The following is a 19542-nucleotide window of genomic DNA, read 5'->3' as shown; positions in this document are numbered from 1 at the left end:
TTCAGAATTACTATGATAGTGTAGTTATATACCATTCGACTTTGAATTACATTTTGTATTACAACGGAAGAACATATATATAATCATACTGAAGAAAAAAACCACAAATGATGCATTGTAAACTGCTGATAGAGCAAGGAAAGAAAAGGACAATTCTAAAGTACATTTTATAGTCCTGACATTGGCCAGGTATTGATTTGGGGTAGGGGAAGGTGGGGGGAAGAAAGGCAAAGGTGGTTTCTATCCAGAGTTTGCGGCTGGGCGTGGTGGCTCACTCCTGTAATCCCAGCACTTTGGAAGGCTGAGGTGGGAGGATCATGAGGTCAGGAGATCGAGACCATCCTGGCTAACACGGTGTACCCTGTCTCTACTAAAAATACAAAAAAATTAGTCAGGGCATGGTGGCGGGCGCCTGTAGTCCCAGCTACTTGGGAGGCTGAGGCAGAAGAATGGCATGAACCCAGGAGGCGGAGCTTGCAGTGAGCCGAGATCATGCCACTGCACACCAGCCTGGGCGACACAGCAAGCCTCTGCCTCAAAAAATAAAAATAAAAAAAGTTTGCTTTGGGGTTATTTATAAAAGCTCTCAGGAAACTAGACTGTAAGTGTAATACAAAACTGCCAAGAAACATTTAAACACTTCTCCTGATCAATAGTCATTTGCCAACAATATTCACTTACATTTTTGTTCTTGTGTAAAACTTACCAACAAAATTAATTCATCTAGCGTCAGTTCAATCCTACGGCATAAAATATTACGGCTATTCCTACTATGATGACAAGTACCAGGAATCTCTCACTCTAAAAATCTCTGCTAAAAGGAGTGAAGTTATTATTGACCTTAAATCAATGGTTCTCAACCCTGGCCTCAAATCATAATACCTAGGGCATTAAAAAAAAAAATTCCAAGGTGCAGGCTTTACCCCAGAACAACAGAATGAGAATCCCTGGGGTTGGGCCCACATCTTTGTTATTTTGTAAAGCTCCCCAGGTAATTCCTAATCCAAAGTAAGCTTGAGAACCATTTATTTAAGGTTTCAAAAATGCCATTTATTCAGTGCTAAGATATATGACTATTAAGATATATTGCATCTCCAGGCCACCACCAACCTAGAAATGACATGATTCCACATTGCTAGCCAACATCATGGAATTAACCCCAAACTACTGGCTGTGAATATATCATTCCCTTAATCAAGAACCTTAATTGTGTTCCCATCACCTACAATAAAGTTAAAACTCTAGCAGGACATTCAAGGAATTCTTCCATAATACAGACAACTTATTCTAACTCCTCTTCCCACTACTCCCACCACAAACCCACCCTTCATGTGAAATCAGATGACATTTCCTGGTGTACACATATATCCTGTGCCTTCCCTACTTCCAGCCTTTGCTCCTGCTGTTCCCTCTACTTGGGGTGTGCTTCCTCTCTCCACTCCAGGCACTGACTAAAAAAATCCTGTTCTATCTTTTAGACCCAGCTTGAATGCCACCACTGCCTCCATGAAGCTCACCTCAAAGCCCTCCATCAAAATTAATGTCTAGCTCTGGCCTTCAACATGTACATTCTGCATGTATCCCTCATCTCCTAAAAACGAAGTCTCAAGATTAGAGTGGCTATGAGCCTCTCAAGGGCAAGGGCTGAGTCTTGTACATTTTTCTATCCCCCGCTCAGCACTCCACACAGGGTCTAACTCACAGTAGTGCCTAGTAAGTGATGTGGGATTTAACTAAAGTCTTTACAACTATAATCCTCTTTATAAGAAGCTGTTTTTAGACAGAAGAAATAGATTGCTTGATTTCCACAACTGAATTTAAAATGAAAAACATACACCACCAAATAAATAAAAATGCCACGCTGACCTAAAATGTAGTAAGGAATACTGTATTTGTGGAGCTAATCTGCTGTACTCTAATTTGTTTTGATCATTGTTGGTATTTGCTTTAGTCTAGAATAGTGGAGATTCGAAAATGATGGAAAAAACGAATAAAGTAATTTCTGAGAACTTCAGAGGAAAAGTAAAACCCTCCTTAAAATAACTCTACTCAAATGCTCTCTATTTTCTGGGAGACTTGGCACTCTGGGTGGAAGGTTAATTCTCCTTCCCCTGGGTATTCTTGTGAGTGAGCTTTAAAACTGCTAAAAATAAACAAATCCAATTCCTTATTTGAAGGCAATGGTGAAAGCATGGCAAAGACTAATTTTCTTTTTGAAGTCCAAGAAAAGTATGGACTTCGTGAGTCTTCATTATTTTTTTTCTCCTTAGGAAGTGCTAAATGTTTCAAACTGGAGAGAATTTGAATATGAAGCATTCCATGGAGAAAGGGTTAAGTGAGAAACTGAAATACCTTAGTGCATTTCCACTGCTCTCCACTACACCTCCAGGACAAATAAGGATGAGTTGTCAAGTTAAATATAAGCAGTCAAGTGACTGAATTATAATTTACTCTGTGCTCAATTTAAATTAGTGTGAGGCTATTAAAATATACAGTATAAATACGGCAATTCATCACAAGCTGTCATGGATGACTTCATTTATTTGCTGGAGTGGCACACACTTCACTAAAGGGAAAGAGAGCAAAATCACAGGTCAAATTAAGCTGCTATTCTGTTTTAATTCACTTATTTAATCTGTGGCAACATAATTGTCTTTTACAGTATGTACAACTCAGAAAGGAAATTTGGGAGGATTACAGCCAGTATACAAATGATTAATCAAATGGTCCATTTAAATGCTAGTTTAAAAGCAGCAGAAACCCAAAGCAGTCAAAGAATGATAATCAGCACATGCAATATACAACGCTAAGAAATTTCTTGTTAGATGGATTTTTCCCACTTACAAAACAAACAATACTGGGAAATATATTAAATCCTCCAAGCATTACTACTTGAAAGATTTTATAGAATACATTAATGGTATAAAAAAAGGTTCTGTTTACAAGATGGCTAACAGTATTTTTGTTTTCTGCTCTACTTATCTGCAATTGTCTTGACCAGCTACACCAAACAAACACACAAAAAGGTAAAAACACATTTCATGAATTACATATGGTCATTATGAAATAGTTACCTTTAAAATGTGATTAGCATCATTTTCAAAATGTTCTCTTTGAGGCAGAACATTTTCTAAATTCAATAGTGTAAAATAGAAATTCATGGTACATTATTCTTTCCAAAATTCAACTTCTTTTAAAAATATCTTGTGATATATTCCTACCTCAGAAGTCTAAAAAGGGAAACATTTACAATATACTTTTTTTGTCTAAAAAATAAGAACATTTACAAGCATAACATGAGAAACATTTTGAGTAGGAAAAGTAACAGATTTTCAAGGACTCATCTAATTGTGCCCACAGACATTCAAAGTGTGGGTCAAACTGACTACTTTACTTGGAAAATTAAATTTCCCTCATCATTCCATGCAGGCGTCAGACCCTGCAGATGATTCTGTTTGGACAAGGACTGTGATGTGCTGCTCTTCGCAATCCCTCTGTGACACCAGCAGCCCCGTTTCACAGCTGAGGTCACTGGGAGGTTCAAGTGACATGCTTGAAGTCACACAAAAGTCAGGAGAGGGTCAGGAAAAGATCAAATACGCTTCTAACTCTTAACCTTCCATTTCACCCTTTAATATAAAAAAAAGCTACAAAATATTCTGGGTGAGAGCAATGGTCCATATAAAGAATGCTATGAGATATTTTGTACATGAGCTGAACCTGCTTTTAAGACGTTACTTTAAAAGATGAATGAACTAAAGAACAAACAGAAGAACAAAAATTTATTCATTCAGTCATTCAACAAATTATGTGTTGAACACTTACTCGTTATGTGTAATACTTTGTACTATACCTTGTACGCAAGGATCTGCAGGAATCACGGAGTAAGGCAAGAAGATAAATAAGATTTGTTTCCCACTTACAAAAAGATTTCAATATAATAGGGGAAATGTACAGGTATACTAACAGCAAAATACAAGGCAGTTGGTGATAACACCCTGAAAAGGCATATACAGGGAATTCTAGAAAGGTTCAAAGAAGAAAATGAGAGATAGACCATATGTGACAGGGCTTATCCAGAAAAGTTCAATGGAAGAGCAGGCTTTTCAGCTGATCCTTGAAGGGTGTTAAAGATTTTGATAGGTGGAGATACGGGTGAAAGCATTCTAATTAGAGAGGAATACGTGAATCAAAGTGTTGAAGTGAGAAAGTACCTGAGTTCAGATAAGGCAATGAGTTCAACCTAAAAGACACACAGGATTGAAACATGTAAGATAATGCTATAAAAGCTGACTGATGACATATAGTGGAGGATCTTGAATTCCATCCTCTAAAGTCTTTAGTTTATCTGGGAAGTGACGTGAAGCCTCTGAAGACTTTTGAGAGGGAAAGAAATGTGACCAGGATGATCCTTGGCAAGGCAAATCTGAGAGCAGTGAGCAGCACCGGCAGGGGGTCACAGGCACTTAGGACAAGACTACCCAGGTTTAAATCCTGGCTCTACTACTTATCAGTTGTGGGACCTTGGGCAAGTTATTTAACTTCTCTGTGCCTCAGCTTTTGTAAAATGGGAACCAATAAGAGTTACAAAAGGTTGTTGTGAGTATTAATTTTAAAAATGCATGCAAAATGCTTAGCATTGCATAAATCATCAATAAATGGTAGCTTCTATTTACTGAGAACAATTCAAAATCTGGTATACATGTCTGACAAGAAAAAAGCCAAGCATCTGGATTAGAGTGGTGTAAGGAAAGGAAAGGGATATTAGATCTTTGTCAGACGCATAGTTTCCAAAAATTTTCTCCCATTCTGTAGGCTGCCTGTTCACCCTGTTTATAATTTCCTTTGCCGTGCAGCTCTTTAGTTTAATCAGATCCCATTTGTCGATTTTTGCCTTTGTTGCCGTTGCTTTTGGTGTCTTCATCATGAAATCTTTATCCCATTCCTATGTCCGGAATGGTATTTCCTAGGTTGTCTTCCAGCGTTTTTGTACTTTGGGTTTTACATTTAAGTCTTTAATTCATTTTGAGTTAATTTTTTGTAATAAAGGGGTATAAGGAAGGGGTCTATAGAAATTTGTAAGAAAAAAACAACCCCATTAAAAAGTGGGCAAAAGGCATGAACAGACACTTTTCAAAAGAAGATATACATGAGGCCAACAATCACATGGAAAAATGCTCAACATCACTGATCATTTGAGAGATGCAAATCAAAACCACAATAAGATACCATCTCATATCAGTCAGAATGGCTATTACTAAAAAGTCAAAAAATAACAGATGCTGGCAAGGTTGTGGAGAAAAAGGAATGCTTCTACACTGTTGGAGGGAGTGTAAATTAGTTCAACCATTGTGGAAGACAGTGCATTGATTCCTCAAAGACCTAAAAACAGAAATACCATTTGACCCAGCAATCCCATTACTGGGTATATACCCAAAGGAATATAAAGCATTCTATTATAAAGACACATGCATGCAAATGGTTACTGCAGCACTATTCACAATAGCAAAGACATGGAATCAACCTAAATGCCCATCACTGATAGACTGGATAAAGAAAATGTGGTACATACACACCATGGAATACTATGCAGTCATAAAAAACAATGAGATAATATCCTCTGCAGGAACATCGATGGAGCTGGAGGTCATTATCTTTAGCAAACTAACACAAGAACAGGACACCAAATACTGCATGTTCTCACTTATAAGTGGGAGCTAAATTATGAGAACACATGGACACATAGGGGGAAACACCACACACTGTGGCCTATCAGAGGGTGGAGGGTGAGGCAGGGAGAGGATCAGGAAGAATAACTAATAGGTACTAGGCTTAATACCTGAGTGACAAAATAATCTGTACAACAAACCCCCATGGCACAAGTTTACTTATATAACAAACCTGCACATGTACCCCTGAACTTAAAAGCTAAATTAAAAAAAAAGAAAGGAAGAGGTACTAAAACACACACACACACACACACACACACACACACACAAATCAACAGGCTTCCAGACATTGGACATTAGCCAGAACGGGGCAGTGATCCCTGAAAGATGAAAACAAATGAGATGAACCCTATGATTGCTCAGCTTGCTGACCAGAGAGTTTCCAGGCCCCAGTGCAGGGAGGGGAACCCAGGCAGAGATAAGCCATCTCCCTAAGGTGAGAAGACAAAACTGAGAGTCTGAGGAGGCCAAAGAAGCTAGAGAAGCAGAGGGCAGAGAGCTGGCAGAGGACCTGAGGGAGAGCGCTCCAGAGATCTGCCGAGCGGGTCCTGGAGTCTTCAGCTGAGTAATGAATGATCTGTACACAGATGTCAGGAGATCACCTGAGGCCAGGGAGAGAACCACCAGAAAGGCTCAGAAGAAACAATCTTCAGATTAATACTGAGCAAGAAAAGTTTGCGTTCCCACCAGTCAGTGTGGAAAACCTTGCAATTCCCAAGGCACTGGGTAGAGTACTCAGAAGAGTACTACCTCAGTTGCACCGGGAAAATTAGCTCTAGACTAACCACTGGGCTGGTACTGTCTAATAAAACTTAAAAGCAAGCCTTGAAAGAATAAAATTATTTAAAAGTCACTAAATACCATCTCTGTATTAGTCAGGGTTCTCTAGAGGGACAGAACTAATAGGATAGATGTATATATGAAGGGGAATTTATTAAGGAGTATTGACTCACAGGATCACAAGGTAAAGTCCCATAATAGGCCATCTGCAAGCCGAGGAGCAAGGAAGCCAGTCCCAGTCTCAAAACCTCAAAAGTAGGGAATCCAACTTCAGTCTATGGCTGAAGGCCTGAGAGCCCCTGGCAAATCACTGGTGTGGGTCCAAGAGTGCAAAAGCTGAAGAACTTGGGAGTCTGATGTTTGAGGGCAGGAAGTATCCAGCATGGAAAAAGATGAAGGCAGGAAGACTCAGCAAGTCAAGTCCTTCCAACTTCTGCCTGCTTTTATCCTAGCCACACTGGCAGCTGATTAGATGGTGCCCACCCAGATTGTAGGTAGGTCTGCCTCTCCCAGCCCACGGACTCCATGTTAATCTCTTATGTTAACATTAACTCAAATGTTAATCTCTGTGAATGTTAACACCTTCACAGACACACCCAGAAACAATACTTTGCATCCTTCAATCCAATCAAGTTAACACTCAATATTAACCATCACAATATCAGAATAAAGTTCAAAAATACTTAAAGCAGAGCAAAAATATCCAGCACCCATGCCACATGTCTGGTATCCAATAAAAAAATTATAAGGCATGACTGCTCTGCCTAAGCAGGGTAGCCCATTCTTTTATGCCTTTACTTTCTTAATAAACTTTCACTTAAAAAAAATTATAAGGTATGAAAAAGAAAAAAGCAAAAAACGCAACCCAAAGTGAGGAGAAAAGGAATCAGTCAAAACTGATCCAGATATGACACATATGATGGAATAAGTAGATAAGAAAGCAGAGGAGGCCAGGTGCCCTGGCTCACACCTGTAATCCCAGCACTTTGACAGGTGGAGGCCGGTGGATTGCTTGAGCCCATGAATTCGAGACAAGCCTGGGCAACGTGGCAAAACCCCATCTTTATTTATAAAAATAAAAAAAAAAAGAAAGCAGAAGAAGTTTTGAACATGTTAAGCAGAGACATTAAAGATGTAAACACCAGCTTAACACCAGTGATAAAGAAAAAATCTTGAAAGCAGCCAGAAATGAAGCCAATTCTAATGTACAGAAAAACAAAGATTTAAAATGACAGTAAACTTCTCACTGGAAAGAAAGAAAACAGTGAAACGAAATCTTTAAAAAACTGAAAGAAAACAACAGTCAACCTAGAATTCTACATCCAGCAAAAATTAAAATACCTTCCAAAAATGAAAGTGAAATATAGATTTTTAGACATACAAAAGCTGAAAGAATACCAAAAGACCTACACTATATGAAATATAAAGGAAGAAGTCATTCAGACAGACGGAAAATAATATACATGGAAATCTGAACCACACAAACGAATGAAGAGCACTGGAATTGGTAAATACATGAATAAAAATAAAATACTATTTTTCTTACTTTTTAAATGTCTTTCAAAGATAAATATCTAAAGCAAAAGTAGTGACAATGTATTTTGGGGTTTACAGCATATGATGATGTAAAATGCATGACAATAAAACAAAAGCTGGAATGAGGGAAATGAAAATACACCATTGTAAGATTTCTAGACTATAAAGTGGTACAATACTATTTACATAGGAAGACTATGTTAAGTTATGAATTCTAAAACCATCACTTAAAAAGGGGGGCATACAGGCAGAACAAATAGAAAACAAAGAGCAAAGTGACAGATTTGAATCCAACCATATCAATAATCATATGAAATGTAAATAGTCGCAATCCACTCACTTAAAAAGCAGAGATCATCCACTGGATTAAAAAATAAGACCCAACTATATGCTGCCTACATGAAATACATTTCAAAAATAATGACACAATAGGTTAAAAGTAAAAAAAAATATCATGCTAACACTAGTCAAAATAAACCCTATAATTTAATATCAGACTATAAATTTCAGAGCAAATATGATCATGGACAAAAGTTACTTCATAATGTCAGTGAGGCCAATTCATCAAGAGGACCTAACAACCATAAATGAACCTAAGAATATATCTTCAAAAACATTAAGTAAAAAATAACAGAACTGTAGGCCATAATTATTGTTGAGTATTTCAACACCCCTCTTTCAATAACTGATAGAACAACTAGATAAAAATCAGCAAAGATATAGAAGAGTTGAATAACACTATCAGTTAACTTGATCTAATTGACATTATACAATACCCTACACAGTGGATGATACATTCTTTTTTTTTTTTTTTGAGATGAGGTCTTACTCTGTCGCCCAGACTAGAATGCAGTGGTGCAATCATGGCTCACTGCAGTCTCAACTTCCTTGGCTCAGCGATCCTCCCACCTTAGCCTCCTAAGTAGCTGGGACTACAGGCACACACCACCATGCCCAGCTAATTTATTTTTTATTTTTTGTTTTTTGTAGAGATGGGGTTTTGCCATGTTGCCCAGGCTGGTCTCATACTCCTGAGTTCAAGTCATCTACCTACCTCAGTCTCCCAAAATGCTGGGATTACAGGCACAAGCAGGTTATACATTCTTTTCATGTTTACAAGAACTGTTTACCAAAATAGATCATATTCTGAGTCATAAGGCTCAATAAATTTAAAATAATTCAAGTCATAGGAAGGGTGCTCTGTAACCACAATGGAATTAAATTAGAAATCAGTAATAGAAAGATGGAACATCTCCAAATATTTGGAAACAAAATAACACACTTTTAAGAATTAAAAATTCTGCCTGTTTTGAAGAAACGGTAAATTTCTTTTTCTTAGATTATGACTTATTATATAAGTTACGTGGTTTTTGCCTAAACGACCAACAAGCTCAGGGCTACACAAGCGTTTAATCACGATAATCCTATCTGCTCTTAAATCATCCATTCATTCAACTCAGTGTGAGTATCTACTATATTTTACAGAATCTAGAGATACAAAGTGAATATAGTACAGTTCTTGTCGTAAAGCCCAGTTTAATGGTCAGGTCTAGTGAACAGTACATTTGTCAATCTCAACTATTTTCATTTACTGACAGTCTCTACTTTCCTAACAGCTATTCTGTAAATATGTCCTTTCTTTAAAATTGCTTTTAATCCTTTCAGAAAAAGCTGTTGGCCCCTTGCCACATCCAACTAATGCATAATAATTTTAATATTAGTCTATATAAACATAATTCAAAATGTATGAAATTATGAAAAATGTATAATGTACTTGGCAAGGCCAAATAATGATAGATTTCTGGATGATTTATAACACTGTTCCCCTCTCCTGGAGTAAATAACCTAGAGTTGACTATCTTTAAATATATCATCAGCAACAATCTAAGACTTCTGACAAAAAAGGAACAAAAAAGTAACTCAATGGATGGGAAAATAGTGCTCAAGTTTTAGTGAAAGTATTCTCTTAGTGAAAAGGGAGCTCAGGAGGTACAGAAAAGTTAATCCAATGCCAAGGCACACAACAGAGCTACACACTCAGTGAGCACCAAGATGGTACGACCGAGCCACGCTCAGTGAGCGCCGAGGTGGTACGACAGGGCCGCGTTCAGTGAGCACCGAGGTAGTATGACAGAACTGCATTCAGTGAGCTGAGCGCCTCTGTAAAATGTGGGGGCTGTAACCCGTGATCTCCAAGGTCTCTTCCAGTTCTACAATTCTATGGACCTATATGGCTGAATTGTCAAAGAAAATATCTCAAAGGAAGCTCTGTTGTACCCCCTCACAAGTTATTTAACTTATTAAAACTAAACTTGATAATGCCACCTAACACATTCTAGGTGCTGTACTAGATGTGACATGGAAGAAGAACTCTCGATTTCATCAGCAGTCAGAGGCTCTGAGTCTTAGTTTCGGTTTCAACTTACTAAAAGGTATAAGCAATTCTAATGTAATTGCTCTGATTCTTAGTTTCCTAGATGAGAAAAAAGATGCAGAAATATATGCTATGCAACTGTTAGAGAAAGAGACCAATTTCTCACTGTGGATAGCTAAAAAGGCGTCTTAGAGACAAACCATGAAAAGATAGATGGAAATCAGAGGGATGAGCAATGTTAGTAAGTTGTATAAAAGCTGCATGGTGTAACAGAGATGGGCTTTGAAGGCAGATGAACATTTTACAACCTGGCCTTATCCCTTCCAACTCTGTGATCTTTGACAATTCAGCTTTCTGAGTTTCAGTCTCTTAATCTAAAATAGACAGGCTTACTATGTAATTTTAAGGATTAAATATAATAGTTATAAAACATCTAGCATAGCTGGGTGTAGTGGCTCATGCCTATAATCCCAGGACTTCGGGAGGCTGAGACAGGAGGATCACTTAAGCCCAGGAGTTCGCGGCCAGCCTGGGAAACATAGTGAGATCCCGTCTCTACAAAATATAAAGAAAATTAGCCAGGCATGGTGATGCACACCTGTGGTCCAACTACTCAAGGGACTGAGGTAGGAGGATCTCTTGGATGTGGGAGGTGGAGGCTGTAATGAGCCTAGATCACGCCACTGCACTCCACCCTGGATGACAGAGCAAGACCCTGTCTCAATCAAAAATAAAAAAAAAATAAAAAATTTAAAAATCTAGCATAATACTCAAAAAATAAAAACTTTAATTACTAAAGGCCTGTAGACTGGAGATAAAAGGCATGACAGGAAGTAACAGATTGGTAAAGCAGAGGGCATGTTTATAAAGGTAGGTGGGTGCCAATATGTAGAGGGCCTGAACAATTTGTGGGGAAGGTCGGGGGCAAGGCAGGCCTGACCAGTTTGTTAGCTAACGGCCCAGAATTGGAAATGGGGTTCTGTAGGGTTAGGACTTCATTAGCAAAGGCTTCAGTCGTAAGTGCAATTCAAGACAGAGTCCATTAAGGAAATCTGAGATTTAAAATAATGGGAAGATCAAGCATCAGCAGTGGCAGAGATTAAATCCAAAGTGACATGGCAGGACTGGGATGCTGAAGTTTGGCAGAGATGAAGTGTGAATTACGAACTGCATGGGAACAAGTGAGGAGCATCCTAGGTAACTGCTTGGAACGCCCCTGAGTTGTGTGTAGCCTGACTCTATTGGCAGGTGTGGTGCTTGGGTATTTCAGTATGCTGAAGGAGTCAGAAGCAAAGCAGACATCTTAGGCTTTATGTTGTACATGATTGAGGAAGGCAGTTAGCAAGACACGGTCAGATCTGTGATTTAACTTCTCAAATCTATGGCAGAGTAAAAGGTGCATAGGAAAAGAAAAGACCGAAAATACAGTGAGGAAGTTATTTCAAAAGTCCAGGTAGGAGGTAATGTGAGCCCAATCCAAGACCATGGTAATGAGGATGGGAATAGAAAGAAAGTAGCAAATGGATATATTTCAGGGAAAAATTCTAACAGGATACAGCAATTCACAGGATGTGGCATATTTAAAGAAGGAAAAGGAATACATTACTAGTAAGGTTTTGAGCTGCATGACAAGGAAGATGGTGATGCCACTTAGCAGGGGACACAGAAAGAAGTCTTCTCTTCTTGGCAAGAAGAATCACAATACACGGAGTTTACAACTGACTATTTTAAGGCATACTTAAAAGATCTTCAGGTGCCTGAATGTCACCAGAGGGCCACAGCTTCCCCTACCCACCATCTAAACTTTAAACCATTTCATCTCCTCTTTGACAGTATCTGTGACTCAAGCTAACAGAGGAAAGGAAAGGGGTGAACATCAAGAATTTCATAAAATGTATCCAGTACTTACCTTTACAGCTAATATTTTCCCACTGGGGACATGATATGCTCTATGGGAAGAAAAAAAACCAAAATCATTTGGGATCACTAAACAACCTACAAAATGGTTAAAGACATGAATGTAAATCCAAACATTTCTGCAGCAATGGGATACATGGTACTTTCAAAGAACACTAACAACAGTAGTAATTTACATTTATATGGAGCTTAATGGTTTACGAAGTGATTTACTACACATTACCTTAAAATAACTCTCTGAGGTAATGCTGATACATTATTATCCTCCTTTTATAGATGAGAATTCTGAAGCACAGAGAAGTTAAACAGTTTGCCCAATGGCACAAAGTAACTAGTGGCAGAATGAGACCTCAAACCTAGGTCTTTTGGCTCCAGATCCCTTATGACTGTCACTGTGTGTGTGGGTTCTCTATGTTAAGCAGTATACAGAGCCATTTTGCTTTCTTTTTTTTTTTTTTTCAATTTTTTTGCTTGTCTTTTTGCCTCTTTTTTTCAGTTACACATACAGATAAACTATATCTTAACAGATCATCAAAACAAGCTCAAAGGAACAGATATAGTGAAATAACAACAACTTAAATCAAGAAATATAAGTGTATTCATTTATGAAAAAGAACGAGAATAGGGTTTACAGAAATAAAATACCATTACTATCCATCAAGACCTTTTGTGTTTATCTGATTGAGTGACTGACTGATTCAGACAGGGGCTCTCTCTGACACCCAGGCTGGAACGCAGTGGCGTAATCACAGATCACTGCAGCCTCAAACTCATCGGCTCAAGCGATCCTCTTACTTCAGCCTCCTGAGTAGCTAGGACTATAGGCATATGCCACCATGCCCAGCTACTTTTTAATTTTTTTTGTAAAGACAGGGTCTCTGGATGTTGCCCAGGCTGGCCTAGAACTGCTGACCTCAAGTGATGCTCCCACCTCAGTCTCCCCAAGTGCTAGGATTACAGGAGTGAGCCACCGTACCTTTTATGTTTAAATGAAATGTGGCCTTTACACATATACTGTGGGGACTAGATATTCTGCACATTATTTAGAAACCATCTGCAACACATTTTTATACAATAAAAATTTCAAAATAAACCACATAACATAAACAAGCATTGTTATTGCAAGCCCATGAAAATATTAATATAAGGAAGCAAGTTAGTTTCGAAGAACTAAAAATCTTGCCCTGTAGAGGATTTTATACACTAGCTAAGATCAGATGGCACTTCCTCTCATCTGGTGTTAAGATGGGAATGGCATAGGGAAAACGGGGAACAGAAGTTAGTGCCTCAGGAATTCCTCATCTTCACCTGCCCAGTTGTAAAACATATTTAATGAGCCCCCAAACTTCCCCTTTCTTAAAACAAAAATAAAACCAAAATTTACATAATCCACTACTGCCAACATGGAAACATCATTTTCTGCTGTTCTGCAGAAAATCTGGTTGCTCTGACAACTTTTTTTTAAGACATTTATTCAGCATCATGATCAGACTACTACATTTAGCAATCAATAGCATGGGTGCAAAAAAAAAATCTACATTAAAACACTTTGTTGGAATGCTTTAAACTTTCCACAGAACAGGAACTAAACTAACCTGTTATACAATTAGAAAAATACAGTCCTTGAGTTTTTTGCCCATCCACATGAGTATCTGTCTAAAACATGTCTTCTTTGTACCAGCTAGGCCCTGCCACCACTGTGCTTGGCTGAGTTCACAAATCTGTTGTAACCTGTAGCTTCCCTGTCACTTTTCTGGCTCTCCTCTTTTGCTAAGCTTTGTTTCCTGGCGGTAATTAAAATCTTCTACCACTGCCATAGCTATTGCTCCTACTGGAACCGCCACAGCCACCTTGGTTTTGTGGTTGGGCAAAGTATTGGCCTCCACCACCATAGGGGCCAGAGCTTTTGCCTCCAAAGCTTCCTCCCTTCATGGGTCCGAAATTTGAAGACTGATTGTTGAAACTGCCAAAATCATTGTAGCTTCCACCACCTCCAAAATTGCTTCCATCATTACTAAATCCATTATAGCCATCCCCACTGCTACCTTATTCACCACCACTACCACCACAGCTGCCATTAAAGCCACCACGACCACTTAAGTTTCCCCCATGACCAAAGTTGTCATTCCCACTAAAACCACCTCCACAACCACGACCAAAGTTTCCAGAGCCACTTTGACCTCTGGCTGGCTGAAGCACTAGCCATCTCTTGCTTTGACAGGGCTTTCCTAACTTCACTGCTGTGGCCATTCACAGTATTGTATTTCTGAACGACAGTCTTATCCACGGAGTCATGGCTATCAAAGGTTATAAAGGCAAAGCCCCTTTTCTTGCCACTGCCTCAGTCAGTCATGATTTCAATCACTTCAAATTTTCCATATTATTCAAAATAATCTTTTAGGTGATAGTCTTCAGTGTTTTTGTTTGTTTGTTTGTTTGTTTTTTAGATGGAGTCTCGCTCTGTTGCCCAGGCTGGAGTGCAATGGCATGATCTTGGCTCATCACAACCTCCACCTCCCAGGTTCAAGCAATGCTCCTGCCTCAGCCTCCTGAGTAGCTGGGATTACAGGTGCCCGCCACCACACCCAGTTAATTTTTGTACTTTTAGTAGAGACAGGGTTTCACCATGTTGGCCAGGCTGGTCTCGAACCCCTGACCTCGTAATCCAACCACCTCAGCCTCCCAAAGTGCTGGGATTACAGGCGTGGGCCACCGCGCCCGGCCTTCAGTGTCTTCTTTAACCAACAAATACCTTTTTCACAGTTAAGTGGGCACCGGGTCTTTGACAATCTCCTCTTGAGACAGTTCTCTTTGTTTCCACAGCAATTCCATCCACCTTGTGTGGCCTTGCATTCCCGGCTGCATCCACCTCCTCCACAGTGGCATATGTGACAAACCCAAAGCCCCTGGGGCGCTTGGTGCTTGGATCTCTCATGACCACACAGTCCGTGAGTGTTCCCCATTGGTCAAAATGGCTCCTCAGGCTCTCATCGGTTGTTTCAAAGTCCAGCCTCCAATGAAGAGCTTCCTCAGCTGTTCAGGCTCTTTAGGAGACTCTGACTTAGACATGATGGCAGGCAGAAGAGAGACTTTAAGGATGTTTCCTCTGCAGTGTCCACAGGCAGAAAGGACTGACAAAATTTTTTAACAGCTTTACTGAGATATAATTTACATAAGATAACATTCACTTGTTTTAAGGGTACATTCAATACTTTTTCGTAAATTTACAGAGTTGAACCATCACTGACAAGAGTTTTTGAAGGTGACTGACTTAGAGAAATAATTTAGTTATTAAGAGCCTATAGGTATTTATAATATCGTTTACATGTAAAAAGTTACAAATTCAGGCAAGACTAGGAAACTACATATATAAAGCATATGTATATACTTATCCAAATATATGATTGTTATAAGAACTTACTCATTTTGCTTTTCCTACTTGAGTGGACAAAGGTCAAGCCAGTTATGGAAGGTAAACTTAACTTTTATTATATCAATTAATTATAAAGAAATTCAAGTATATCTCATTTAAAGGAAAAGCAAGATTACAAAAATCAGGTGACGATTGTTTACTTTACCAAAGAATTATTTAACCTTTGAAAATGTCTAAAGACATTCTCAAATAACAACCTCATTGGTATTTCTAAATACTACTTATAAAACTTTAATCAGGTTGGGAGCAGTGGCTCATGCCTGTAATCTCAGCACTTTGGGAAGCCAACGCAGGAGGATCACTTGAACCCAGGAGATCAAGACCAGCCTGGGCAATGTAGGGAGACCTTGTCTTTAAAAAAAAATAATAATAATTAGCTGGCATCGTGGTGTGTGCCTGTAGTCCTCTATAGTCCTCCTGTAGGGACTACAGGGGCTGAGGCAGGAGGGTTGCTTGAGCCCAGGAGGTCAGGCTGCAGTGAGCTATGATCGCACCACTCCACTACAGCCTGGGTGACAGAGCGAGACTCTATCTCAAAGATACAGAAAATAATAATAAAACTTAATCAATTATTATTTTCTTCAGAGACAGGGTCTCATTCTGTCTCGCAGGCTGGACTGCACTGCTGCGATCTTATTAGTTCATTGTGACCTTGAACTCCTGGGCTCAAGCAATCCTCCCACCTCAGCCTCCCAAACTGCTGGTACTACAGGAGTATACCACCATGCCTGGCTAATTTTTTTTTTTAAGTTTTTTAAGAGATGAAGTCTTGCTATGTTGCCCAAGTTGGTCTCAAACTCCAAGCCTTAAGCGATCCTCCCACCTTGACCTCCCAAAGCACTGGGATTACAGGTGTGAGCCACTGTGCCCAGTAAAATAATTTTTTATACTTTGTACAAAGTGATACACATTTTATAAGTGGAACCCTATCCCCTATATTATGTTTTTTGTTTGTTTACTTGTTTAAGACGGAGCCTTGCTCTGTCGCCCAGACTAGAGTGCAGTGGCGCAGTCTCGGCTCACTGCATCCTCCGTCTCCCAGGTTCAAACAATTCTCCTGCCTCAGCCTCTCAAGGAGCTGGAATTAAGGCGCCCACCACCATGCCTGGGTAATTTTTTTTTGTATTTTTAATAGAGACAGGGTTTCACCACGTTGGCCAGGCTGGTCTCAAACTTGAGACCAAACTTGAGGTAGACCTCAGGTGATCTACCAGCCTCCCAAAGTGCTGAGATTACTACAGGTGTGAGCAACCACATCTGGCCTGAAATGTGATTTAAAGGAAATTAGTAAGTTTATTCCATGTAAATACAAGTAATATAACATGTAAGACTTTGTGATACATTATTTTTCCCCTTCCACATCACAGATTCTTCCAATTCCAACTTTTAAAAATATTGTATATTAGAATCACTAACCAAGAATTGAAATATAATGACAAATAATTAAATATATACACAAGGATTCAAAAGTTGTAAAAAGATCAGTGTTGTTACTTTGAATAAGCAACACCTGGATGTCTGAGACCAGCAACAGCGATAAGAAAATGATTAGCAGATAGTCTGAGATACATACCATACTGGACAGTTTGGCAACTTAATTAGCTTGTCAAGAAAGCCGATCTCTTTTCTAAAAGAAAGGTCTCCTATTTCCAAGTGAATTAAAAGGAGAGGCTTGATAATTTAATTATGATGCACGCTAATTCATCCGTGGAAGTTTGGGTTCGATTTCGAGCAATAAAGATGCTATGTGGTTTGGTTTACAGTACAATGACAGTACCAATTTAACATTTAATCATCAAGGAGAAGTGGATGACAAAAGGCAATGCCAGGCATGAGTCGAGTGTGTCCCTTAACTTTGCAAATGGTATTTACTTAGAGAAAAGGAATTTGTTTACTTTCAACAGATACTGCATCTCAATTGTCTTGACCTTCCTCAACAAATTAATTGTAAAGTGATTAATGAAGTTCGAATGGAGGCTCTGGTTACACCAAAAGACAACTATACACCTCTGCAATGTTTTAATTAACAGCTAACACTTCAAATTAGTTTGTTGTTGCCACAGTAATTACCTGTTCCAATGACTGCATGGAGGAAGCATTTTTATGAGATATTTTTAGTGCTTGGTCCTTCAGTGTTCCATTCTGTTTGTGACCAGCACAGGCCTTCTTGGAACAGTCCCAGCTCTTAAAATTGAGCACACACACATACACTTTGCCATGGAAAAAGTTAGTAGCCTGGTGTAAGTTTTTCATATATTTAAAATAACAAAGAGCCGAGTACAAGAGAATACTTACTATCCATACTTTCTTATTTTATTTTATTTTTTGAGACACAGTCTCACTCTGTCACCCAGGCTGGAGTACCATGGAGCGATCTCAGCTCACTGCAACCTCCGCCTCCCGGGTTCAAGCAATTCTCTGCCTCACCCTACCAAGTAGTTGGGAGCCGCCGCCACGCCCAGCTAAGTTTTGTATTTTTAGTAGAGATGGGATTTCACCGTCTTGGCCAGAGTGGTCTTGAACTCCTGACCTCATGATCCACCCTCCTCGGCCTCCCAAAGTGCTGGGATTACAGACGTGAGCCACCACGCCCGGCCCCATACTTTCTTATTTCATTTGTAACAATAGGTTCTAGATGACCAGACAAAGAAGTTGGTCTTAACTTTTAATCTTAGTATAGAATTAGATAATTTATTGAGCTAGTAGAAAATACAGAAAATTATTTAACCTAATCCCCTTCTTTCATAGCAGAAGCACCCAAAAGCCAGGTTAGATAACTTATCCAAGCTCACACAGCCACTGGCAAAGCCAAGACTGGAGACACAACAGAATATGCATATTTTAGGACCTAAAGGAAATAGACGGTGATGTTTGGCTGGGCACAGTGGCTCATGCCTGTAATCCCAGCACTTTGGGAGGCCGAGGCAGGTGGATCACCTGAGGTCAGGAGTTCGAGACCAGCCTGGCCAACATAGTGAAACCCCGTCTCTACTAAAAATACAAAAAATTAGCCGGGCTTGGTGGCGGATACCTGTAGTCCCAGCTACTCGAGAGGCTGAGGCAGGAGAATCGCTTGAACCCAGGAAGCAGACGGTGCAGCGAGCCGAGATTGCACCACTGTACTCCAGCCTGGGCAATAAGAGCGAAATTCTGACACACACACACACACACACACACACACACAAAACAGATGGTGATGTTTAATTTTTTTACCTGTATTCTAGGGCAGGGAAACACATAATCCAAAACTTACAAAGGTACTAACCTATTTCAATCAGGCAAAGGACCATTATATCCAAATTGCTCCAGGTAAGGAAGCATTCTGCAATCACTGCCAATCTATCCTGGGAGGCACAAGAGCAAAGGGGGTGGGCTCTGAAGTCACTGACAGCTCGAATCCCAGCTCTGCCACTTCTTAAACAAGGATTTCATCATCTGGCCTCTGGTTACCTCACTGATCTCTGCTTCCACCAGTCTCCTTTATGTACAATACTCAACTGTTCCACCAAACGTGCTCCTGCCTCAGCGCCTTGCACCTACTCCTGAGGGCTGGGCCACTTTCTCTAATATATACCTGGCTTGCTCCACTGCTTCCTTCAGTCCTACATTGTTCCTTTGTCTTTCCTACATAAAACAGCACACTCTCCCTTCATCTTCTTTTTTTTCTTTTTTTTTTTGAGATAGGGCCTCACTCTGTTGCCCAGGCTGAAGTGCAGTGGCATGATCTCGGCTCACTGCAACCTTCACCTCCTGGGTTCAAGCGATTATCCTGT

At 39.6% G+C, this 19542-nt stretch overlaps 1 protein-coding gene across 2 annotated transcripts in view; it reads right to left on the bottom strand.

Annotated features, from left to right (window-relative positions):
* Positions 1-19542, bottom strand: part of MAP2K5 (mitogen-activated protein kinase kinase 5) — a 261608-nt gene that overhangs the window by 164882 nt on the left and 77184 nt on the right. For both annotated transcript variants that reach the window (XM_011968648.1, XM_011968652.1), the window contains exon 9: positions 12329-12368. In XM_011968648.1, coding sequence (XP_011824038.1) covers positions 12329-12368 — 40 coding nt within the window. The remainder of the gene's footprint in view (positions 1-12328; positions 12369-19542) is intronic.

This window comes from Mandrillus leucophaeus, unplaced genomic scaffold (assembly GCF_000951045.1).
Source record: "Mandrillus leucophaeus isolate KB7577 unplaced genomic scaffold, Mleu.le_1.0 Scaffold12, whole genome shotgun sequence".
Classification (NCBI taxonomy): domain Eukaryota; kingdom Metazoa; phylum Chordata; class Mammalia; order Primates; family Cercopithecidae; genus Mandrillus; species Mandrillus leucophaeus.
Note: the sequence above shows the minus strand (reverse complement) of the source record. Positions and strands in the feature narration are given on the sequence as shown.